The sequence below is a fragment of the Dermatophagoides farinae genome, chromosome 3, assembly GCF_024713945.1.
Source record: "Dermatophagoides farinae isolate YC_2012a chromosome 3, ASM2471394v1, whole genome shotgun sequence".
NCBI classification, from domain to species: Eukaryota; Metazoa; Arthropoda; class Arachnida; order Sarcoptiformes; family Pyroglyphidae; genus Dermatophagoides; species Dermatophagoides farinae.
The window spans coordinates 3,952,179-3,979,415 of record NC_134679.1 but is presented as its reverse complement, the minus strand read 5'-3'; the positions used below and the strand labels follow the sequence as shown (position 1 = coordinate 3,979,415).

Genomic DNA, 27,237 nt, shown 5'->3' with positions numbered 1-27,237 from the left:
CATTTAGATTACATAGGTACAAATTTTTTTTTCATTTTTTTCCTCATATGCAACATAGGTAATAATAATAGTCATTATCTTGCCTCAATAATCATTTTGTTCATATTTTAATCAACAATAGGAATCCAAAACTCCATGGCAATCCAATTCATTATAACAATCTAACGAATAAAAAAAAATTTATAAAATTAGACATTTTTAAATGAAAGACAAGTATACTTAGGAAAAGATATGCATTGTCCTGATTTATATAAATTGTGTTGTAAAACATTTCATTTTCTTGGAAATCAAACAATAGATTTTCTGTAACATTTTTCTTTGATTCCAAGCCTTTCTTTTTTTTTATTACTTTGATATAACCAAAAAACACATAACTTAATTAGTTTTTCTTTTATGTGAAAATGCGATATATCTCTAACTTATTCAGTTTTTTTTTGTTTTGTTTCGACACTTGACTTTGGCTATTCATTTCCATTGGTAATTCTTTTTTTTTCTTGTCGCTAATTTTGTTCTGCCAGTTATGCTTCTTCAAATGGATCTGTTCGATTTATTCGCTTGGAAAAAAATCGTATATGAACAAAGAAAAAAGTAAAGCGCTCAGATTTCACTTGGAAACGATTTACGACAGTGAAAACAACTTTTTCTCTTTTTGTTTTTTTTTGCTGTTGCTTTCGTTTGTTGTTTACGATCGAATTGGAATGGAAATTTCATTTCAAATGATGAAGAATTTAGAAACAGAATATGAATCAAACAGTTTTTTTTCGTCTAATTTTTCTTGTATATATGAATTATTATCTTTGATGTAAAGAATATGATTCTCATCAGAGTATCAATGATTACATTATACATATAGACTAACATAAAATATCTGGACACTTTTGATTGTTTTCTGCATTGATATTGTCCATATAAATGTTCAACTATGAATTCTCTGAAAGGAACAGAGAAAACACACAAAATAAATCTAATTTATTCATGTGGTTTTAGGATCAGAAAAAAAGATTCAACATTGATGACCAATTATATTAATGAAAATTAAAATTTTCAAATCCGATTGAATTTATATGATTGCAACCAAATATTTGTAATAATAATGTAGATGAAATTTGTTTTTTTTTTTCATTATCAATAATCGATTACAATCTCATTTGATTTCTTCATATTTCCAATACGTTACCTTATCATCATTTCAATATTTTTAATAGCATGGAATTTTTTTTATTCCATTTGCAATCATTTTTCCATCGATAATGATAAAAAAAAGAAACAATTTCTTGTCATTAACTCTAAATTATTCTTTTATTCTTCGTATTTTTATTCTATAGAATAAAAATTTTCTTATTATTCAACCAATCATTGCATATTTTTTTCCATCATTGTCATTTGTCGTTCATTAATTCAATTAAACTAATTATTATTTCTGTTCTAATTAATTAATATAATGTGTTTTTTCTTTTCTGCATTTTTATTCTCGATTTTTTTTTCTTATTTGCAACAAATTAAGGGGTGTAAAATTCCTGTATTTCCATTCCAAGTTCTTACTATCGTATAGTCTATTTTTTTTTGTACGTTACGTAGCATGAGTCTGCATGTAGTATTTTCTTTCGTTTTTTTTCCACATTTGAAATTCTTCTGCCTCGTCAATATTCCAAAGACGTGCACTATAGATATGAAAAGAAATCATGTTGCTCACAATAACAAGCCGCCGATGCTAGAACTAGCTAGAAATGAAATACATTTTATTCCATTCCAGAATTGTTGATTATAATTCTTTCATCATTCATTTTAACTATTTTAGATTCTCATCTTTGAACTTTTTTTTTCGTTGTTGGCCGTTTGTCCATTGCCATACCAATATTCTGATGACGATGATTTTTCTCAATGAGTACATAGAATTTGGAATTTAAAGTAAGTAAAAATAAATCTGTAAAAATTCAACTGAAAAAAAACAGCCAACACCCAGCTGGAATTCTTACTTGGCGAGAAAAAAAAATTCATTATTCTTTTCATACTTTGTTTTTGCTTGTTTAATCTAAATTTTTGTAGTGAAAATCATTTTAAAAAAAATTGTTTTTAAAGGTAACTTGTACGCTTCAAAAACTATCGTTTAAATATTTTTTTTTTAATTACAAGAAAAAAAATTAACATAGATCAGATACTAAAGAATTCCGATTCCGGCCAAAAAAAAAAAAAATTCTTTTCATTCACACACAAACACACGCACACGCACATCAAAAAAAGTTTTCCAGAACCAAATAAAAAGATTTTACCGATATTTTTCTTATCTTTTTCATCCATCCGCTCTAGCTTTTTTTTCATGGACCTTTTATTTGTTGACATAAGATGATGATGATGATGCGACATGTTTTTCAATTGGAATCACGTAATGTTTTCGTGTTGATATCGACCAAATCATTATCATTATCATTATCATCCTCATCATCAATGTGATCATCATCATCATCATCCGATTTATGTGATGTGATGTGCTTGTGACATAATGAAACAATAAAAAAAAGCCACCGTCTTTTTCATCCTAATGATTAACAACCAAATGGTACAACCACATCAGACATTTATTTCTGCTTGACAAAGACAAAGGAAAAAAATTTGCTTACGATTAAATTTTTTTTTTTGAAATGTGATTTCATATTTTTTTCGTCAAATAAAAAAAAAGAAAAAAGAAAAAGATAAACAACCGAAAAATTTTTTTTTCTCAGAAATTACATCTTATGAAAATCCAATTCAATCAATGATTGCACACACACATTATCATTTTGAATCACAAATCTTTATGCTGACCGAAACAATAACAAAAGAAAAAAGATTGTCTTCAGCCTACTGCAACAACAAAAATAAAATACGCCACCATGTTTATTATGATAATAATCAGATTAATGATGGCCAACATTGTTGCTGTTGTTTGTGAAAACTTGCGGGCAATATGATTTTATCATTCATTCATTATCAGATATGTTTTTTTTGTGTGTGTGTGTTGGCCAGCCTTCTGTTATCATAAAACGATCCTAATGTTTTTCTGAAAGTTTTTCTTTTGATTGCCCGTATCAAAACTTGAATTTCAAAAATTTATCTTTTTTTTTATTTATGATTTAAAATTTTCAAAACTAACGTCTTAAAACCTCCATTATTTATTTTTTTTTTTTGGTTCAATGTTTGTGTTCATTCGTAATTGGTTGTGTTTATTCATTCTGTTATCTTTTGTTGTTTTTTTTGTTGAAAATATACTTTAAAATCATTAGTTAAAATATTCATTTACAAATTATCATTTATAACCACAATTATGTCAACATTTCATCATCATCATCATCATCACCATAATAATCGTCATAGTATAGAATCGTTTTGTATATATGACCATAAATCATCATCATCATCCATTAGAGTCTATCAATTTTTACAATTCTCATCCTTGTTATTTTTATTGATGCCCTATTCTGCCAAAGCATTTAGTTCATCATCATCATCATCCCAACAACAATCAATTCTAATCGAAACGATTGCTCATCAATATGCAAATAGTAATCTTAAGCTATCATCATCGCAAAATATTGCTACCGAATCGGTTACATTATCACCACGAACCATACAAACAAAATATGGTTCAATACGTGGTCATTTAGTTAAATTATCACGAAACAATAATAATCAACAACGTTCCTTATCTTCAACTTCCTCATCGTCATCATCATCATCATCATATCCACAAGTGTCTTCCTCATCACATACATCATCATCCATAGTTCTATCGGATGTTGAAACATATTTAGGTGTACCATATGCAACACCACCAACCGGCGGTTTACGTTTTATGCCACCGGTTACACCAACACATTGGCGTGGTGTACGTCTTGTAACACGTTTACGTCCAGTCTGTCCACAGCATATACCGGCTCGTGATTATCATGCTATTCGTTCAAGAAATGAAACTGAAGCCTTACGTTGGATGCCACGTGCTCGTTATGAATATTTACGTCGTCTTATACCGATGCTTGGCAATCAATCGGAAGATTGTTTATATCTAAATATTTATGTTCCCACACCTTCCACTAATCGACCATCATCAGGTAGTTATGTTGTACTTTTTATTTCATTTAATTAGGGTTACCATACGTCTGGATTTAGTCCGGACTTTTGTTTGAAAAAATATGGTAGCCCTACCTTTAATCAATCACATAAATAAAGCTAGATACCTAACATTTGATGATCATAAATCATTATTCAAGTCGATTCAAATCACGTTTCTCTATTTCTTTGAGAATTTAATGATCCTTGCCTTTTTTTTGTTTTTGTTGTTGTTTTATAAGTCATATTGACTGATGCCATTTACATAATGTATCATAATGTCTTTCAGTATTCATATAGATTGTTTATTTTGGTGTTGCGAAAAAAAAACAAATTGTCAAAAAATATCCATTTTCATATTTTTCACCAGTATTCTCAAAAATTCTAAAACAATAAACCAAATATATATGATGGTAACAAAATCAAAACATGGATGGCTACCAAAAAAAAAAAAAAAACAAAACAAAACAAAACAAAACAAAAAAACATTAATCACCGCTACATTCAATGAACTTTTTTTTCAAAATATCTAGGCTTAGCAAATGAGATGATCAATGATTTTTTGTTTTGCATTTATTTTATTTCCTTTTCTCGCGCATAAAAGTATAGGAATAGTGTGGCCATTGATTTTGATTGACCTATAGAGATTTATATATGCAAAATACAGAACACTTCTAACAATTTATTCAATTTGGGTTTGTTTTATTCTGATTACAAAAATGAACCGTACCAAACACTCATTTTTGGATTCGAGCCACGCTAATTTTCAATTATCGATTCTCACATTTTTTTCGACTTTTTTTTTATCTAAAGTTATTATTTTTTTTTTTTGATATTCCAATTCTACTATATATTCCGTTTCTTTTTTCTCTTTTTTTTTTGCTATTCATCATCATGATGATCATAACTATTTTGTTGGAAATTTCAGAATATTTTATTTCTGGTTTGTTAGTTGTTGTTGTTGTTGTTATTTTTTTTCATATATGCACCAAATCAAATCATCGAACCAATAAACATGAGTCTATGTTCTATTATTATTAATAATATGGATCTAACAGACCAGAATCTCAACAAATCATTATTTTTTTTCTTTTTATTTTGTTATTTGAATGTTACAATAGACGCACAGACATTGGCACACCATATTCCAATTTCACAATCATTATTATGATTGCCATGTTCATAATATTGTCATAGTCATGTCATATATGAAAAAGAATCTATCCATTATGCATGAAAAACTAATAGGCCTTGGATTCAAGAGTTGAAAAGAGACAAGAAAAATATTTATTGCTTTTCTTGCAATCATGATTGTTGATGATGATATAAAACTTGGAATAGTTTTTGTTTCTATCCACCATAAAGGTGATTTTGATTATAATCAAATTGATTATGATTATCTGATTGTTGTTGTTAGTCAGAATAGACAATAAACTTGAAAACAAACAATTATATACTTATGGTCAGCTCGTATTTGAAAATCTTTGTAATTTAGATGATTTAATTTTGTATGATATTCTGGTGAAATCAACAACAACAACAACAATTGCTATAATAAACAGCCGGAAGTTATAAATAATTTTGATATCAAATAAAAATGAAAAAAATTATTATTATCATTGTTATTGCAATGACTACAACATTGAATTTTCTTTGCATTCGATGCGTTAAGATGAATGAATATATATAAAAACATTCCATTCAGATTCATACACAAAGAAAAATTGGTTGAAATAAAATTAAAATCTGATAAACTGAATACACAAAGTTAGTATTCAGTATATCTGAGATTGGATTTTAGTGACAAAAAAATTTGACAACATTGGTCAATGTATGGTTGGAAAATTGAAATGAAAATTTTCATATACAATCCAGTATATTCGATTTATCGATTTATAAACAACTCTTTTTTTGATTCTTTTTTGAATGAATGAGAAAAAAATAAAAAAAATTTTTCCATTATTTCTCAGAAAATGTTTTTTTTCCTTAACTCATTTTGTTTTGGTTAGCCACAATTTGTTGTTTTGTATGTTGTTGATGATGATGATGATATCCATTACTATGATGATGGATACTAAAGATTTGCATGTATGTGTGTGTGTGTGTGTGTATGTTCAAATGAAAATTTTATCAAAATAATATTATCGATTCAATATAATTTTATTTTTCAACCATCATTATCAACATCTGTTTGTTTCGTATTCTGTATCCGAATTTTTTTTGTGCTGTTTTCTTTGTTCTGACCATTCAATTTTGTGTATATTGAAAATGATCATGATGATGATGATGTAACAATTGTAAATAAAGGAAACAAAACCAAAAAAAAAAATCATTGAATACATGCATCATTTTTATTTTGGCTCCGGAAAAAAAAACGTTTCAAGTGTGTTATGTTGTATCATCATCAAAAACATCAGTAAACGTTTCATAAAATCAGTGAATAAAAAAAAAGATTGAAAAATTCAGATTCTTTGTCGATCAAAAATTTTCGATTATTTGTTTGTTTGTTTGGCGTTCAGCTGAAAGGTGTTGATGTACTGTCGATAACGACAGCTAAAAAAAATGAAATGAAATTCGTTTTCATTTTTTTGTTACATGAATTTCAAGTTATTGAACGTGATATTCTTATTTTTTTTTCTTCAGTTTTCAATAGATAGACCAATGTTTTTTTTTTGGTCATTTGGCATTTATGTAAGGCCAGAAAACAAAAAATTGTTAGCATCCATTCATTGAAATCTAGCCGCGTAATGTTCTCGTATGTATTCGTATCATGAATTGAAACAAACCAAACGTTTCTTTTTTTTTTGTCTAGCAAGTTTTTTGTTGTTGTTGTTATTATTATGATAAAAAAGGAGTTTTTTTTCATAGAAAAAATGAATGAATGAATGAATGAATGAATGGATGAAGTACATGAAAATGAACTAAGTTTTATTATGGCACAAAGAATTGATTTATCCATTTTTCAATGGTATTTATCATTGAATTCTGATCTAGGCTGATGATGATGATGATGATGATGATCCACTGGCTGTATTTTTTCTTCTTTTTCTTCTTCTTTTTTTGCTTCACCACCCGTATTCAAATGGAATATAAATGATGAAAAGCAACAACAGCAACAGTAATAGCAAAAAAAAAAAAAAAAAGAAAAGAAAAAAAATAGAAAAATTCAATAAAGTGTAAAGTGTACGCGTGGAAAAAAAATAGAAATGAAAAAAAAAATTTTCAACAATATCAAAATGGCAAAATCTAACCGAATATATTTCGGCTTCATCATCATAATATAAAATAGGAACCAACAACAACGGTAGTATAGATATTATTATAGATTTTACATTCAAGATATGGCCATTGTGTGTGTGTATGTGTGTGTCTGTGTGCCTTTGTCGTTTCAGATTGATTCTGCTTTCATATTTTTTCATTCGTTGTTTTTTAACCCATGTTATATTTCATCATCATCACTTTTTTTTAGCGAAAAAAAACTAGCTCTTATCAATATAACAGTATGATGACGATGATGATGATAATCGTTGAATAAAAAAAAGTTGAATAAAAATTGTTCAATATATTAATATATTGTAATTCTGTATATAACCGGTATCATGTTTTAGTGAAAAAGAGCCATTTTTTCCCGGAATAACGAGAAGTGGTTTATTCTTTACTTTTTTTTGCATTTCTCATTTGTATGTACCAATCTCAAATTCTAAAATTTAAAATTATTCTCCATTATCATCATCATCTTTGATCATTCAATCGAGAATATATTAATGTAAAAAAAACGTTCACTGAAAAAAAATGTAATAAACTGCTATAAATGATGATGATAATGAACACTCGATTTTTTGATCATTGTCAAAATCTATATTTATAAATGTGTGTGTGTGTGTGTGCGTGTGGTTTTAAATGATTGTCGATATAATAGAAAAAAAAATCTTGTCACTGTGGTTCTAGCCCCAAACATTTTCACATGAATGACAATTTTTTTCAATAATATGAATTTCAATAGAAAAATGTTATTCGGATTCGATCAATAGGTTAATCTATTGTTTTTTGTTTGTTTGTTTTTTTTGTTCAATTGATGAAAAAAATTTTACAATCCAAAAACCAGAATAAAAAGACCAGCAACATTTTCTCTTCATTTATTTTTTTTTTTTTTTGGTCGTCAGATGTTTGGTTTGTATATCTATTTTTGCCCCATTGAAAAAAATGCTCTAGACTATGGATGATTATGGTGGTGGAAAAAAAATCGCAAGATGACATTATTTTTTTTTCTCACCAAAAAAAAGATGGGCACTTAATTTTACTTTGTTGTCATTTTCATAGTTTGTCTTTGTTCATGAAAAAGTGCAACCGATTTTTTTGTTCATACTGTTCCATATAGGTTTCTGAAAATTTTTTTTTTTTTTTTTTTGGAAAAATAAATAAATAAATCTCGATCCCAACATTAACCAATAGACTTGAGAACTAAATAATAATGATGTTGAAACGAGTTAGAAAAAAAAGAAATGAATACCCGGGAAAGAGAATAAGAAGGCAAAGGAAGTCTATAGGCCAGATGTAGCAGATGTGAACGACACACACACACACACACGAAGTATCCAAATGATATTTTAAGAATCCCACTATTCCTGCTATATTTAAATGTTCAACTCATGGTCGGTTTTTTTCCAACCGTGTTTGTGTATGAGTAAGTAAAGGGGTTTTTTCTTATACACATACATATTAAAGCAATTGTTCATTCTATCAGTAAATCATTAAGAAAAAAAAGAAGAAAGGCCCAAGAACACGACGAAGTAAAAAAAAAACAAAAACAAAACGAAAAGAAACATTTTTCTTCCCGGAGTTGTTCATTGAATCTCAATCGAAAAACGATTTTCGTTTTCTTACTATTCTTACTTTTTTGCCCCTAAAACTGAAACGACAAACTTGCTTTACTGCGATTTACTAGGTTATGCTATTCAAAGATAAGCTCCAACATAGATGATAATGATAGTGGTCGTTTAATTCCTCCATAAGTAATCGAATCTTACTCTCCTCTTTATCTTTTCTTTTATCGATTCGGTTCATTCGTTTCTGGTTAAACGCTGATTTTATTTTTTTGTATATTCATTTCTATTAATTGCCTCCCCCCCGCCAACACACAAATACACAATCATCATCTTTTCCTAAATGGTCTTATAATTAAATTAATTACAATCTATTTTCTATATACCAGTAATCTGTGTCAGATAATTTTGAATTCTTTAATCTCATACATATAGCTTTCAAATCAATAACCATTAGAATAATGAATTAGAATAGTTAGTATTAAAAAAAAATGGAAAAAAATTGCTTTGCAGAATTAGTGAATGCATTTTTCTGTCTGGATACTGAATGTGGCTTTGTGATCAATATTTAAAATTGGCTAAATTTTCTTGTTAAACAAAGGAAGGAAAAAATTATCATCACTTTATCATCATATTAAGAGATTTTTTGTTTCGTGGTTTTCAAACCAAACACTATCCATTAAAAAATACCCCACCCCAAAAAAAACAAGACAACCAAATATCGAGAAACCAGAAAAAAATGATGCAGCAAATGATGCTTAACAAATGATTTTTTTTCTCTTGTTTCATTTACTCACACAAGTTGATCTTGTTTCTTTCGTGTTGTTTGTAGATATTTAGCAATGAAAATAAATTTTTTTTTTATTATCATTTTTCATAACACTTTGTATCGTTCGTCTTTATTTTGACCGATTTGTTTTCAGGTCTAGCAGAAAAATGTTCATCCATTGTCGTCGTATGATGATTTGTTTTTTTGTTTTTTTTATTTTTTTTCAAATTTTTCTCATCTTATTTTGGTTTTTCTTAATGTTTTTTTCCATAGAAATCCTGTATGATACAAAATCTATGGATGAAAAATGTCTCAAAATGAAAATTTTTTATTTTCGTTCAAAGTCAGTTTATTCACAGTACAGTATATGTACGATGGAATTTACTACAAAGTAGTCGCAGAATATCATGAAAAAAAATTCTTACAAACATCAAAATGATATTTTGAATTTTTTTTTCTGTATTCAATTCATGGAATCATATCCTTCGTGGTCCATGTATTTATTTATTTTTTATTTTATTTTTTTTTGTACGTTTGGTTCCATTCGAATAGTTATATTGATATTCTGTTTTTCTCCCTTATTCATTCAATCCAATTGTTTTATCATTTATTCTTTGCTGCTGGGATTTTTTTTTTGTTTTTTTAGTTCCGCTTGGCATTTGTATCTTTTTTTTCGGTATACACAGCTTAGTTTATAAAGAAAAAAAGAAAAATTTATTTCCATGGTTGCTTGAATTCTTTTTTTTTTGGAAATCATTGATTCAAGTTTTTTTTTGGCCCAGTCGGTTTGTATTTGTACGTTTCAAAAAAAAAAAAAAAAAAAAAAAATAGAAAGAGAGACTGACAACAACAACAACAACAAAAAAATTCAACGGTATAGATTTGACTTTGGATGAAAAATTATGGCGATTTTTTTTTCAATTTTTATTTTCAATTCTATTCAAAAAAAAAAAAAAAAAAAACAAAACAAATTCTTTGGTTTTTATTTTTGTGTTGGTTGATTTGCAACCAAAGAATCTATTACTAATCAATTGGAAATAATCGACAACATTTGATGAATATTGTTGATTTTTTTTGTTAAAGTTTTTCCATTCTGTTATTCTATTGTTCATTCACAATGGGCTTTAATTTGTTTCAAAGTTTTTTTTTGTAAAGTTAATGTCCATGAACAACAGTAGTTTTAGTATAAAATAATGAACAGGATTCAATCTTTTTTTCTTTGTCTGTTTGTGAAGTGAAACTCATAATTCTTTTTATTTTTTTCTGTTTGAAAATTGTAAAAACAAAGTAGAAAAGAAACTTTCATCTTAATTCGTTATTACGCTAGACAAATTGAAATACAAATCTTAATTTTGAGGAAAAACCAGATTTTCAGTCTATTCGTTTTTTTTCCTTTTCAAAGACCTTGTTACTTGAAAGAAAATGAAAAAAAAAGTTCGACAATGCCTACGGGTCATCGGATTTTTTTTTTAAATCATTCAGTTCAGTAAAGAAAATTGTTGCAATTTAAATGGCACACATTCACACACACACATAGGGCAATACCATTTACCCTAATGGTAATAATAATATTGTATAAAAAGTTAAAATCACAACTAAATCGAAAATGGTTGAAAATTATTTTTTTCCCATTCTCTCTCTCTCTCTCTCTCTCTAATTTCGATTAAGTTTCATTTCCTTCATTTTTTTTATTTTATTTAATAATTTGAACAAAACAATACAGCGATACCACGGTTAACAATTCGATACATGGTCATCGTTTTACCAGTTCACAAGTTAATCGATGTATCAATGTATATAGGCTGAAACTTGGGTACAATTTTTCAAGTGTATGGAATTAATTTTTTAAAATTGAGTAATAGGAAAAAAACAGTAACACGATGTCGTATAGAGTGAAACTTTTTTTCTACAAAGTTTTTTCTTCAAAAAAAAAACACTAAAATCAATCTCAAAATTAGTGTTTACATTTGATTTAAAGTTTTTTTTTGTCAAAAAAAATGCTATTGATAATAATAGTTTTATTGAAAATAAGAGGTTTTTTTTAGTTCAGATTGATCAAAAGTTTCAAGATTTGTTTATTGCTTGTTCCCCCCAAAAAAAAAAAACATTAATTAAAACTATTTCACCTGTTCGATTTTGGCAGCTGGTTTTTCTTTTGCTCTTAATTCTACCAAATTCTTAACGATGAATTTGATTCTATTACCAGATACAAATCATTTTATTTTGTTATTTTCCTATCTTCATGACAATCTGGTCATTTTATTTGAATACTTTCAACTATAGTGTCGGTTAATTTTAAATTTTTTTTATTTTCTTTTTTTTATTATTATGTGATGAGAAGAAGAAGAAGAAGAAGAATGATCCAATAAATCATTCTACTCATCTCACATCATTATAGTAGCCGGTAGCCACATTGTATCATAAAGATAGGAATACATAATTATGCATGCATATATATAAAAAACAAAAAAACAAAATTCCGGCATAATAAATGAATTTTCACTTCATTTTGATTCATTTTCTTTTTCTTGATAATGAATATATTGGCTTTTATTATTATTATTATAAAGTAAAAATCTTATACAAAATACTGTAAAAATTATACGTACTATAAATCATTCGTTTACATAATGGTTTGTCCCAAATAATAATAGTTTCTTGTATCCATTGTTGTCATAGATTTTTTTTTCATGAGTACAAAATATGACAAATGTTTTTTTCTTTCCGTCCTTTTGGTTGTTTTTTGTTTCTATTATTCTAACTTTCTATTAATATTCACTTGTTTTTTTTATCATAAATTTTCATACGACAAGATTAAAATTTTTACATACACAAACACACACACACACACACACGAATAGACTTGTGTTCATTGATTCTTGAACTTTATGATTATTATCATCATTTGACTATGATAATCATTTATGATTATATAAATGTACAATACTTCTCTTGTTTTTGTTTGTTTGTGTTTGTGTGCATATTTCTATGAAAAAAAAACAATCATTTGACCAACACACTGGTACAGGAAGAAACATTGAACTTGTGATTTAATAAAAATTTACATTCACACATGAATTATATTTATTGAACTGAATTCTGTGTATTTTTTTTTGTTGTTTTATTTATTTAGAGCAAAATTTTGAAAAAAAATTCCACCAAATTCTTGTCTATAAGATCTGATGGGAAAAGAACAAATTGTTGTATGATTTGAGACAAAAATAACATTTTACAATGGTATTTCAAAGTTTGTTTCAGTAACCCCACATATATCGAATGAGTATTTCGACAGTCACACAAAAACCACTGATATTCTTCATTTTGCTTGTCTTTGTTTTTTTTTCATTTTGGTTTTCGGCTATTTGTCGTATTGTTTTTTTTCACTGGAACGTGCCATCTAAAACGTATTTACCATTCGTGTTGTGGATGTGCATTTCGGTTCGGATGTGTGTGTGTGTGTGTGTCTGTGTTTAAAGCATTAAATAAAACAACTAACAAATTATTTGCTTTTATTTTTCCATACTTTCATCAGTATAATACTAATAAAATGTAAAGAATAAAGAAAATAAAAACGATGCAAAAAGATCCTCTGTATGTGTCTGCGTTTGTGAAGATGTTTCTTTGTTGGTGGCCAAAGATTTTGTTTTTTTTTTGGCCGCTCTATCCCTATGTTTGTGTATAAATATTTTCAATGGACAATTGGTTAACATCAGCAAAAAAAAAAAAAAAAATAGAATTTTGATGGCTTTAGCCTCTATAGATTCGTACAGGTCCCAAGAATAAAGGAAAAAATAAACGTGATTCATTGATGGCCTTAGAAAATTGAAAAAATGGCAATATGATTCTGAAGAAAAAAAAAGTCAAATACCATCATATGAGTAGCAAGTAAAGAATAAATTGAAAATTTTCTTCACGAAATCATTATAATGATGATTATGATGATAATGATGGCCGCTAATATCTATCGGCATTTCCTTTTGTGGAAATGAAAAAAAAACACATACATACATACATACATACAACTACTTGTATTTCAACTTGGAAAAACTTTTCCTGGACCAAAAAATTCATTCATTCATTTCTTTTTTCTCCTTTATCATCGAGTATTTAAAATGAATTTTTATACCATCTCTTTTTAGACTGACAAAAAATCTCTTTGAAAACAAAAAATAAGACGAATGACATTTACGACGACTACGACAATGATGATGATGATGGTTAACATTCATTTTTCTTCACAATTCATTCATTCATACTTTTGTCTTGTACCAAACAGTGATATGACTATAGTGTTTCCGAAAAAGATATGAATGTTTAAAAAACAAAAATTTTCACTTTCTTTCGTTTTTACTCATAAATATACTGATTCATTCATTCATTCATTCATTATAGGAAATGTAAAAAAAAAGATTCCTTATTCACAACTTCTTGTTGTACGTTAATGATAATGATTATGATGATCATAACCGTTTCAAGAATCATCAACGAATTCGATGATGATGATGATGATCGGTTGGTTGGTTGGTTAGTTGGTTGGTTGGTTGATTTAATGACCGGCCAGATTTTTGTTTCCTTTTTTTTGGAATATCTAGTAGAAATGTTTTCGGAAAAAAAGTTTTTAAAAAATTGCTACTCATAAAACAAAAACGTATAAATGCCGCAAAAAATAAGAAAAATGAAAAAAACTGGATTATTATGAAATCTTGTTTCCTTTTTTTGTTCTTCTGTTGTTGTTGTTGTTGATTATTTCTTTCACGCCTTGTTTGTTTGTTGTATCAGTTTCATTCTTCTTATTCTTATTATTATTATTATTAATATCATCATAATCGTTGTCACGATTGTTCTGTATTATTATTATTTATTGTCAACATTGTTGTTGTTGTTTCGTTTTCGTTATAATCGTTTTTTGGTAAAAGAGTTAGTGTTGTTGATATTATACTGTACATGTGTGTGATTCTGTGTTTGACATGCAAATTACTTCATCATCATCATCATCATCAACATAATGGCTATCATTTTCTTCATATTCTTATCATTATTATTACGGTATATCACATATTCTTTATGAAACAATTTTCTCTTTCATTGAGAATAGCTTTTGAATAAATGAATGAAATGTTACTGAATATTTGTTATTATACAATATTGGATCATCATCATCACTAAGAAAATCGGTTAGAATAATAAGAAAAAATTACACAAGAATCATTGTTATGAAGAAAAAGTGGTTTGTAATATACGAAACAAACAAACAAAAAAAAACAAAACAAAATGTATGCATTCACTTGAATATGGATTTTTTATGTTGAATTTTTTTCTCTTTTTTTTTGTTTGATTTAGAAATATTTTTTCGATATGTGAAGCAATTGTATATTGTAGAATTTTGTTTATAATAATGATAATGGTAACCATACACGCAATTTTATAATAATAAATCGAAATATCATACACACTGGATACACAACAATATGACAATCTGACATCATACATACTGGATTTTTTTTTGTTGTCTGATGATCACTGTTTCGAATACTGTCTGTATTTTTTTTACGCAGTAATTTTCGAGAGAAAAAAAAATTTTTTTGTTTCTTATTTTGCCACGTTTTTTTTCGTCTTTCTTTTCCATACTGCTTCGAATAGAATATTTTTTACTTCTACATAGAATGATCATAGTATTTGATGTAAACTGAGAATATCAAAGAATGTAGGTTTCATTTTCGTTTTAGTCTACTCAATTGACAACGTTACGTAACAATAAGAAAAAAAATAGATTCTAGTGTAAATATACGAAGAAATAAAGAAAAAAGTTATTTTTGCAATATAGATTAATGGGTTCTAAAGATAGATAATGTGTCCCCATCGTATCCAATGATAATAATAATGCTAAAAGAATAAGCTCGAAATGGATAGTGAGAAAGAAAGATCGAAAGTGAAATTTGTTTTTTGTTTTCATCTTCATCGTCTTTTCGTTGTGATACTGAATATTTGTATGATGGATATGATACAGATACAGATACGAATCACCATGCCACCACTATGAAACATTAAAAGTTTTTTTTTATTTCTCTTTCCAGCTTGTTTGGTTCGATTTTACTCAGTAATATTATTTTTTTTTTCGTTTATTTTTGTTATTTGAACATTGTCATCACTCTAAATACGATGATAATCTTCTTGGTTCTTATTGTTGAACATGAACAATTTTTCCGGTTTAATATTCAAATATCAAATTTTGACCAAAAAAAAAAAAAAAAAAATGAAATGAAATTGGATATTTGAATGCTGAAATACTTGATGTGAGAAAATTTTTCTTTCTCTTTTCTAAATGAAATTAGCACACATACACACAAGTAAGTTTATGAAAATCGAAATTCTAGACTGACAAATATTGATATAATATAATTTCATGATCAAGATTCGTTAATGTCCAATATTTGATGATGTCCAGCTGTAGAAAATTATCATTGGAAAAAAATGAAAATTCTTCATTTTTTTCTATTTTTATTTTTATTTCAAAGAGTTTTTCGCTCCAATTCATTCATTCACATTATTCATTGATTCACAATGTGGCCAGTTTTATTCATATTTTTGTTGATGATGACGACTGTCAAATGGCGAATTTTCTTCAGAAATTTTCATGCTATAAAACCCATCATCATCATCATTATTTTCATTTTTATTCACTTTTTCAAGTTTTTTTTATACATTTTCGTTTTGCGAAAAAAAAATCAAAAGTAAAATGAAAAAAAAACTTTAAATTATCCACAAATTTTCTATTCAAAGAATAAGACATCAGTACATTTTTGCCTTAGCGGCAAAATGAATATAAAACAAAATAAAAAAAAACTTTGCAGAATGCGAACTTTTTTTTGTTGTTTATTAAAAATAAAAAAAAGAATTCTTTCTTTGCTTTGCATTCTGTTGATTATGGATTTGAATTTTTTTCGCTTCTATTTTTTTTGTTGGTTGTTGGTTGTGAACAGAAAAAAAATGAATTTAACAGAAGACAGAATTTAGTGAGAATTTTCTTTTTCACACTATCTGTCTATGGCATGATTGTTTTGGATCGTTTCGTAAACTTGTTTCCACCATCATCAGTGATTATATTACAACAATGATGACGATAATGAAGTCCATTGAAAAAATCGATACTTTAAATGACAGTTTTCGTCATCATCATCATCATCATTTTGACAACGAATTGTTTCTAGTGAAAATAACCAACGAAAAAAAAGTTCTACATTCTAAAATACCGATAGTATCGATAGTACCTTATCGATTTTTTTTGAATCAAAAAAAAAAAAAAATCGCCATTATCCTTTGTGTGATAATCATAACCATCATCATGCATATATGATGATCATCGTGTTGTCATTTTAGTTCTAATTTCCGTATTTCAATAACTGAATTTTTGACTGTCATATTAAAAAAAAGGAACACACTTTCGATTGGAAACGTATGGCTTACCCATTCCATTTTATTGATGTTCAACGACGACCAACTGAATAACTTTAAATATCAGATTTGATAACTGATTTTTTTTTGTTCCAAATGACTGAATCCACAATGATCTCGTGATAAAGAAGAAGCATGCATGGAACAAAGAAAACTTTGGACATTAAATTCTAAATACATGGACAATCTGTGTACGTTATGATGATTATACGTTTTATCTTACATTATCGAAAGTTGATTTCACACACACATAGTCGTTATAGTGATTATTATTATTATGATGACGTGATGAACAAAAGAAAAATACACAACTATCGAGCCGGTATTCGGTCCCATCGGGATTTTGGATCCAGGCTGATATTTCTTTTTTTGGTTTTTTTTATTGAGCATTTTTTTCTCTCTTTTTTTCTGGTTATCGGATGCTTTACTACTTTTTACCACAAATAATACACACTCACACAAATAAAGTAGTTCAATCACTTTACCCCCTTTGTAGAAGATTATTGTCTTTTGATGATTGTATTGTATTCGAATACAATAATGGGTGGTGGTGGTGGTGTTGGTGGTGATAAAGAAAATGAATTACAATAGCAATGATCGCTGGTGATTTTATTGATTATCAATTAGTATCTACTATTGTTTGGACCACTGTTGTGCACTACTCTTTTTATCTCCTCTTTTTCTATTTTCTCAAATCAAAATCGAATGACGTCCAATGGACAAAGTCAACGACAAACAAAAAAAAAGTAAATTGTCCATCTATTGAATTGTATTTTTTTTTCTGTTCAGATTACTTTCAATTTTTTTTCTATTTTGTCGCTGAGTTTGATATTTTTTTTTTTTTTTTGGTTTTTATTGAATGGACAAAACTTTTTTTTGTTTTGTTTTGTTTTGTTTTCCAAGTCGATATTGCGATTAATTGATTAATCTGGGCTAATTTTTTGTTTCTTTTGGTTGTATTCGAATAAATAAATAAATGAATGAAAGACACGCACACACACACACAATCGGAACAAATCTTTTTTTTCGCCTCTTTTATTTTCTAGTTGTTGTTGTTGTTGTTGTTTTTTTATTGAACAACAAATTTCATTGGCTGTCCATTCCGGGTTAGTTGTTTTTTTTCCATTTCTGGATCGAATTGTTTCAACAGACATTCAGATACCAGTGTGTGCTATCATCATCATCAGCATTATCGTCATGATCATCACCACTATACAACCCGAAAACAAAACAAAAAAAAATTCGTGATGTTATTAAGAATGTTTAGAATCGTGATCGCTGATGGCTAGTTGTTTTTTCAGCAATGCTAGCATACATACACACACACTTATTTTGTTTAGATTTCGATTCGAGTTTCTTTAATCAAGTTATTTGTATCTCATCGTACTCGTGATGGATTCCATACTATTCTGTTTGTTGTTTTGTTTGTACATATATATTGTATATGTGTGTTTGTTTGTGTATTTATTTTTCGTCTAATCTTGCATACTTTTGGGACCGAAAATGCATTTATAGTCAGAGTTTTTTTTTCTGTCTCTCTTTTGTCATCATTGTTTTGGACAAAAGAGATCTCATGGCAAAAAAAAACATGAAAGTTGAAGCGGAATAATAATGATGGAAAAAAAAGTTTTCATAGTTCCCATGAGTTTTTTTTCCATAGTTTTTTTTGTTTTGTATACTTAGCTTCCGATTATTCGTAGTTTTTCTTTTACATTCTTGTTTTTTTTTGAATCACTAAATTGTTGAAAATGTCGACAATTTAGTGATTAATTTTTTTTTTTTGGTATCGGAAAAAGCTATTTCTATTTTTTTCCCATTTGAATTGTCGATTATTATTATGCTGATAATGAATCAGAATGTAGAATTTGTCACATGGCAGTATACATGATGATGATGATGATGATGATGATTCGACATAACCATGTGTAAATGTCACAATTTTTTTGTTGCATCACTCTTTCGGGTAACATTGGTTATCATAACATGAAATTGTTATTTACATTTTCATGTTTCAATCTTATCATCATCATCATCATCATTCGAATTCCATTGTCGTTTTTATTGTCTCAAAAACAAAACAACTAATTCAACGTCGTTCAAACGAAAATAAAATGTAGCATCGAATGTTGTTTTTTTTATCGCTGACGTTTGCAAAACATTGTGTGATGAATTGTGTGAACATGATATATTGGACCAGTTTGAAAATGAAAATGTCATCAATGTTGTTTGTGGTTTTTTTTTGTTTCTAGTCATTTCATTAATTCTCATCATTGATGTTGTTCAATCGAGATTTTTTTTTTAATCACATTCATCATGATTTCAATTTTTTTTCCATCCATATCTGATATTTATACAGATATTCATTCATTTTTTTGTCTCATATAAACATTATTTTTAATTAATTTCTTTTTTTCTTTCACAAAATAGTTCATTTGATCCTGATTTTTATCCAAAAAAAAAAAAAAAAAAAAAAAATTGGCCCAAATCAATACGGCTGCCAATGAGAAAAAAAAATTTGTCATTAAAGGCTTAATTTAATGAAGATGAATTCAGATTGAATTTCCTTTCATATATCAGTTCTATATATTTATTGATATTTTTTTCCCACAATTCATTATTCATAGAGACATGATTTTTTTCGTTGCCATTTATGCTTTTAATTTCAAGTTTTCTTCTTGAATAAATATTTGATATAATTTTTCCATCATGATGATGATGTTCGATTTCATCATCAACATTTTTATCGATTTTTAGATATAAATTTCCTGTATAATGCGATTTTCATTATCACACACACACACATACACATACACACTTGTAGACATTATTTCCTATCTATGGCTATGAAATAAATAACCCTGAAGCATAAATGTCCTTTCCAATCCATATGGTTTGAATCGAATCGAATCGAATCGAAATAGAAATAGAAATAGAAAAGAAAAAATGCAATAACAATAGCCATGAATGAGCATGATGTTTATTATGAGAATCCAAAATGATACTATTATATAAATATTTCTTTTGAATCGAAAATTTTCATTCATTTCAGAATTTTTTTTATGGTAAATGTCATGAATGTTGTTGTTCGATGGTTGTCCGTACCGTATTTCATTGTGATTGTATTATTCCATAGTAATTCTTATAAAACAAATTAAACTTTTTACATGTTTCAATGCCAACATTTTTCATCTAATAATACGAATTTCTTATTTTTTTTTACATAATTCATTATTAATAACCATATATATGATGAAATGAATGAATGAACAAAAATTTTGTTCATCATCTTAGAACGTTTGTGCATTATTACTGGTGATATTTTCATTTTCATTCCACGTTTTCATTTTCTTATATGATGATGGTGGTTCCACATGAATATTGGATCTCATGAAAACGGAACCAAGAAAAAAAAGTAAATCGATTTTTCTCTTCTTTTTTTCCGCTACTGTGCCTTTGTCATTCTATCAACGAATATCAGCGCATCCAATTCTATACATTCTTTTGCCAATATAAAAAATACACACACACACATATAGTTGACTTTTCACTTTTATTATTATTATTATTCGCGTTGGTCTCGCTTTTTTTTATTCGATTCTCAAGATTCTTTGAGCCAAATATATCTTTGTCTGTGTGAGTGTTTGGGTATAAAATCACTACTAAAAAAAAGATCCAGTCAAATGGAATATGGAATTTTGTTTTGCCCCTTTTTAATTGGGTGCTATATTTTTTTTTTGCTTTCACATATTCTTTTTCTACTTTTATATTTTCTATACACTAAAAAGGTTCCATGGAAAATGATTCTTTCTTTTTTCTTTTGTTGTTTTTTATTTTTTTTCTCCATTTATATATCGGTTCAATATACGAATTTTGCCTTTTTTTGACATTTTATCACACTTTTAATAATGATGATTATGATGATGGCAATGAATTTTTTTTTCGTTCGAAAATTTAAAGTATCGATTTCCATTCTTCAGTTTCTTAGTTATTTTTATCGCACACCCACCCACACACACACACACAAAGATTACACAAATGATTCATTGAATTTGTTTTGTTTGATTTGTCTATTTTTTCTTGTTGCTAAAAAAAAAAAAAAATTCTTAATGATTGTCATAATGACTGACCTATCGAGTGAATGATGATTAAGATGTTGTTAAGGTTACGGCAAATTTTATTCTTCATTTTCATTTTTTTTGTTTGCCACTAATGTAGATTCCCAATGGTACACTTGATGTTTTTATTATTTTCTTCAAATAAATGGCATAATATTGTGAATTCTGTATCAAGTAAGTATACATAGATGTCGATGTAACGGTTATTAGTTCATAGGAAAAAAAGAGGGGGAAAAAAATAAAAATCGAATTCCATTCTTCCGTTTTTTCAATTTTTAAAAAAAACTAAAACTGAAACTAAAAAAAAATTCCTTTTACCATCATCATCGTTTATGACAGCAAACAAAACGGATGTCATTTGACATTTTCAAAACATTTTCTTGGTTTTACCCTTTTTTTTCTTTATTTTTTTTTCAATGAACACAATCATTGTTGGAAATGAAACTATTCGACAAAAAAGTTTTTTTTTCTATTTTGCATTATCTATATATATATATTCAGCAATTCCTTCATTACCAGAATTTAAAAGCCCACCAATGTGTCTGTGTGGCTATGTGAAACATTGTTCCTAATTAGTTCCAGTCCACTTAAGATACCAAATTTTATGTCCCCCGTTGAATATATTCTCGCATATCAAGTTCAATTCAAGTAAGTGAGTGGTGTATTGTTGCGATACAATCAAATTTTTTTTTGCAATAGTATACCACCTGACAAACATTTACAATTAAACTAGCTCCCGTTTACAATGATAACCGGATTTCATCTCATTTTTTTTGGGTCTTATCTTTTTTGAAATTTTTTTAATGGAACAAAAAAAAATATAATCTTGAACCATGAAAAAATTCTTTAAATGAATCCACCGACGAGCCCTTTTCTACTTTCATTGACTTGATCATTCACTCTCTCTCTCTCTCTCTCTCTTTTTAAAGAAAAAATGCTCATTTTCCAAAGCACACTTTGTAGTGAATGTTCACAGAATAGAATAAAAACCTATAATTTTCGGTGAATAATCTAAATGGGCAAATTCTCTGTGTAGAATTGATGATGATGATGATGATGATGATGAAGAATTGAATTGTTTTAATTTGAAGTAGTACTCAAAGGATGTGTAGTAATTTTTCTTGTTGTTATTCTTAATGGGCTATTTTGAATATGGAGAATAAACACAAACAATACCATAAATGCATAAACAAAACAAAAAAAACAAACTTGAAATAGCCAAAGAATCGAAACATAATAATATGAGTCAATTAAGATATTGAATGTGTGAAAATGGAAATTTGTATTTTGTGATAATAATCACATTGAATGTGATGTGTCATAACAATAATAATAATTTTTCTTTTACTATTGTTTTGTATTGTGTTGTAAATGGGTGTGTGTAGGTATAAAATATTTGATCAATAATTGATCATTGAAACAAAAAAAAACAAACAAACAAGAATTACATCATCAGCATCAAAAGTTGTTGTTTTTCATATTACATAAAGTTATTCTTGCTCTTACCACATTGGAAATAAAAGTTTCGTTTTCTATATATAAATAACACAAGTAATAATAATAACATTTGTTTTTTTTCCATTGATATGTTTTGTTATTGAAAAAAAATGGAAAAGAAAATATATGAAAAAAAACACACACACACACACAAAACACCCATTTACACACATATTTTGTTGTTGTTTACAGAATCCTTGACATTTTCTACTTTTTATTATTATTATCGTTTTTTTTACATTCGGATCAAAAGATCTGTCTGTCTGACACCAAATATATAACTGATGTTCGTTCAATGAATAAAGATGGATAAATTTTGTTAGGTCGTCAGAATTTTTTTTTTCTCGATCATCATTGTTATATGTTTGTTTGTCTGTGTGTGGTTGTGTGTGTGTGTGTGTGGTGAATTCAATAAGTTTTTGGTGTTTTTTTTTTGCTATAGCTAAGCAAAAAATGAAAAATAAAGAATTGACCCATTCCCATCATTGAAAAAAATGGCCAATTGCAATTGTGTTTGTAATGCTGTTGTTGTTGTTGTTTGATTTCAATTCAATTTTTCATTTGATGGTTTTTTTCTATTTGTTGTTTATTCGATCTTTTCCTTTCTGAATTATTCGATTGTTGAATGGATGATTTAGCCATCATGATGATGATGATGATATCTGACTGTCAGGCCTGGATGGCTGATATTTGAATGTATTGGTAGCCATATAAAGATTTTTAGGCTCAAAATGAGTTTTTTTATTACTTTTTTTTATCCTTACGTAATATCACCGATAAGAAAATGAGTAGTGGGAAAAAAACGAAAGAAAGTGATGGAACAAGAAAACGATGATTTTCACAAACAACTTTTTGTTTTCTTTTGTCTCATAATAAAGTTTGTTGATGTCCATACTTACACACACACACACACACAGTGGAACTTAAGCTCCGCTCCAATTCTTTTTTTTCGTTCTTCTTCTTCTCTATTGCCATTCTTCATTTCATAGAAAAGGAATTGCATAGCAGACATTAAAAATAACACAGATCATGACGATGGCTTTATGATGATGATGATGATGATTGTCAAATGTCGTTATATTCATCGTACTCATGATGATGATGATTTTATTCTACAGAAAGTATCGCTCTCTTTCTCTTGGTTCTTCAGGCAAACATGATACAGCAGAAAAAAAACATCTTGTGGAATTTGCCTGCGTAATAATATCTTTATGTTTATGCATGTTTATGTTTTTGTATGTGCTTAATGATACGAGATGGCCATAGGAAAATCAGCTGCAGCAAAAAAAAAATTATCTTCTGTTTCCTGTCCGTTATTTTCTCACTATATATCTGTAGGTGTGTGGATCATATTTTTAGGATTTTTGTTGTTTTTTGGGTAATCATTTTATTATGTGAAAAAAACAACATTCATTTATACAATTCTGGTTTGAACGTTCTACGTTTGTTTTTCTCTGTTTGGTTTACTAAATTCTTCAGTCATCATCATCATTCCTTTTAATCCTTATTGTTGTTGTATTTGTTGTTTTATTCTTATGGCTCAATTGCTCATCATCATCATCAAAATTATTGTTTTCTTAGTTTGGTTGTTATTGTTCGTATTTTTATATTCTTGATTTGAATTTATACATTCAGAAGCCAATTTAATAATTTAATACCAGAAACCGAAATTCATTGTCTTATTACTGGTCTTTGGATTTTTTTTCGCTCTATTAGTTTGTTTCTACTATTTTTTTTTGGCCATATTGTACAAATACATTGTTTTGATATGATGATAATCATCATAAAGAATATTTGTCTACATACAGTGATTATAATGATGATGATGATGATGATTAGTCCAAATAGACCGAATCACTGGGCTATAAAAATGAAATTTCATTCCGTTTCATGCATTCTATGGTGGCTTATATTCAGGAATCTTATATATCATCATCATCAGAATCAATTCACATTTCAACCATCCATCCATCTAGCGGTCTATCCATATTTTTTTCAGTCAGTCATCATCATCATCAATCATCAATGGATGTCTATTCTATTCCACCAAAACACATTTTGAATTGATGATTCTCTTATTATTTAGCTTTAGTATAAAGCAGAATACATCCACCACTTTTAGCGTATAGAGAAAACCTGGTTCTTTACCGTTATTAGTTGTTGATGAATTTGGCCTCAATCATACAGTGTGCGTTTGTTTGTATTTGTATCATTTCGTTTTTTTTTTTGATATTCGTTTCATTCGTTTGTTTTATTTTTTTTTTTTTCGTTCTACATATATTTATGTGTTGAATTCTTTTTTTTTATTATTTCTATAGAAATTTTTTCCAAGTTTTTATTCGTTTGTGTGTGTGTATGTGTGTGTTCCAATTGGATCCATTATCTTAATAACCCTGTGGATTTTTTTTCCGTTTTTTTCTTTGGTGAACACAAATATTCTTTGCATGAGGCACAACAAAATGGTATGAAAAACAAGAAATAAGAAAAAAAACAAAAACAAAAAACAATATCATTTGGATGATGATAGTAGTGGTTGGATAGAAAATTGAAAAAGAAAGAAAAAGTTTTTTTTGTAACAAGAAATGCAATTGATTTCAATTTCATTCGTCATCATCATTTGTATGTGAAGATTTTGACGTGTTTTTCGTTGAATTTTTTCTTCTCTTTTTGTTATTGTTTCTGTTTTGCCATGTGTTTTTTTTTCTTCTTCATTTCTTTTTTGTTACTTATAGTTGAATTCTGTAATCAAAGAGAAAAAAAATTTGCAATCCAATTGGATGGTTATTGAATATGATGCCACTGGAATCAGATTCTTTAAAAAAAATTTGTTTTTTTCAATAATTTTTTTCTGTTTTTTTTGAATATTATAATCGAACAATTTTTTTGTTGTTGTTGTTGTTGTTGAATAAATCCTCCATCATTAACTGGTTTTTGTCTTCATTTTTTTTTACTGTCTCTCTCATGCTTATCGTTTTCACCCTTTTTTTTTGTTTATGCTTTATTCTGCATGTTTTTTTGAAAAAGAAAATTTATTTTTTTTCCACCATCTTTTCTCGTTTCATTAATGTTGGGGTGTTTATATGAAAGAGAGATTTTTATGCATTCAAGATAGTTTTCTAATACAAAGCAGACAATGTTTTAATAGACCGAATGACTGAATGATTCTTAATTCGTCTGGGTCATTTGCCCATTAATGAGTGATCGTTAAACATTTTTTCTTAATTCCAATTTTGTTCTTGATGATTCTATCAACATTTTATGTAGAAATATTTTTTTTTTTTGTTATTTCTTCAAACGAATTTCATTCATTGATGAAACACATAGGACTATTGCCAAAAAAAAAGACAACAATCGATGTCCATAATGATGATGATGATTATCATTATGGTTGGCACCATAATGATGATGATGATACGCATGATGGTGGTTGTATTTCCATAGCATGGAACCATAATTCTTTGGGGATCAATTCTTTAAAATGATCGACCATCATGAACAAGGAATGTTTGATGAGCAAGGAACGGTCATTTTTTTTTTTGATGACTTAACATTTGTTATTCTTGTACAATGAATATTTGTGGATTCCTGCAAATTCAAGGTTAAAATCTTTTCATTTGTAAAGAGTGAAAAAAAAATCAAAAAAAGTTTCACACATTCTGGTCTATGCCATTTATTTCAATAATATTTTTTCATTTCTATGAAAAAATGTCTCGACAACCGAATTTTTTTTTCTTATTGTCTACCACATTCGTTCATACATTATTATGATCTGTCAATGTTTAATTCAATAAGAAATTTTAAATGATTGGAATTTACATTTGAAAAATATTTGACAATATTTCCGTTTATTTGAATGGATTCTATTAATAAAAAATTGGTTTTTTTTTCACCGAAACAATCATAAGAATCCTCATAAATTTGTATAGATTTTTTCATCACAACATAATTATGGTTGTGTGTGTGTGTGTGTGTTCAATACGCCCATCATCATCATCATCATCAATATTGGTACCCGGAAAATCTTAACAAAGAAAAAACTTGTATTAACATCCTCATTGTTGCAACATTATGTTCATTGGCATTATATTTATTTCTATTTATATTACTGAATAATGGTAACAAAACAAAAACCAAAAAAAAAAAAAAAAAAAAAAAATATCAATGATTATTTTTCGTGTTTTTCTTACATAAATCGTAATTTGTGACCTTCCATGGCAAACACACATACACACACACATACATATGGATTCATCATCATCATCATTTACATATATGTGCCAACTGATTTGTTTCATCTTCTTTCGTTCTTATCATTCTTGTTTTGTTTGGAACATTTTTTTCCTCAATAGTAATCATCAATGTGGATCGTTTAAATGCATTTCTGTTTCTAGAGAGGGGAAACTAAATTGTCTTTTTTTTTCATATAATAATCATCATCAATATTTGTTGTTTGGATGTTTTGTTCTGTTTATATGTTTGGATTGTATCCATTTTTGTC

The 27,237-nt window shown here is 27.6% G+C and overlaps 1 protein-coding gene across 1 annotated transcript in view; it reads left to right on the top strand.

Moving 5' to 3' along the window:
• Positions 1–27,237, top strand: part of LOC124494894 (uncharacterized) — a 51,927-nt gene that overhangs the window by 13,016 nt on the left and 11,674 nt on the right. Inside the window, exons 2-3 of the mRNA XM_075729020.1 lie at positions 1,799–1,908; positions 2,308–4,085. Coding sequence (XP_075585135.1) covers positions 3,302–4,085 — 784 coding nt within the window. The 5' untranslated portion in view covers positions 1,799–1,908; positions 2,308–3,301. The remainder of the gene's footprint in view (positions 1–1,798; positions 1,909–2,307; positions 4,086–27,237) is intronic.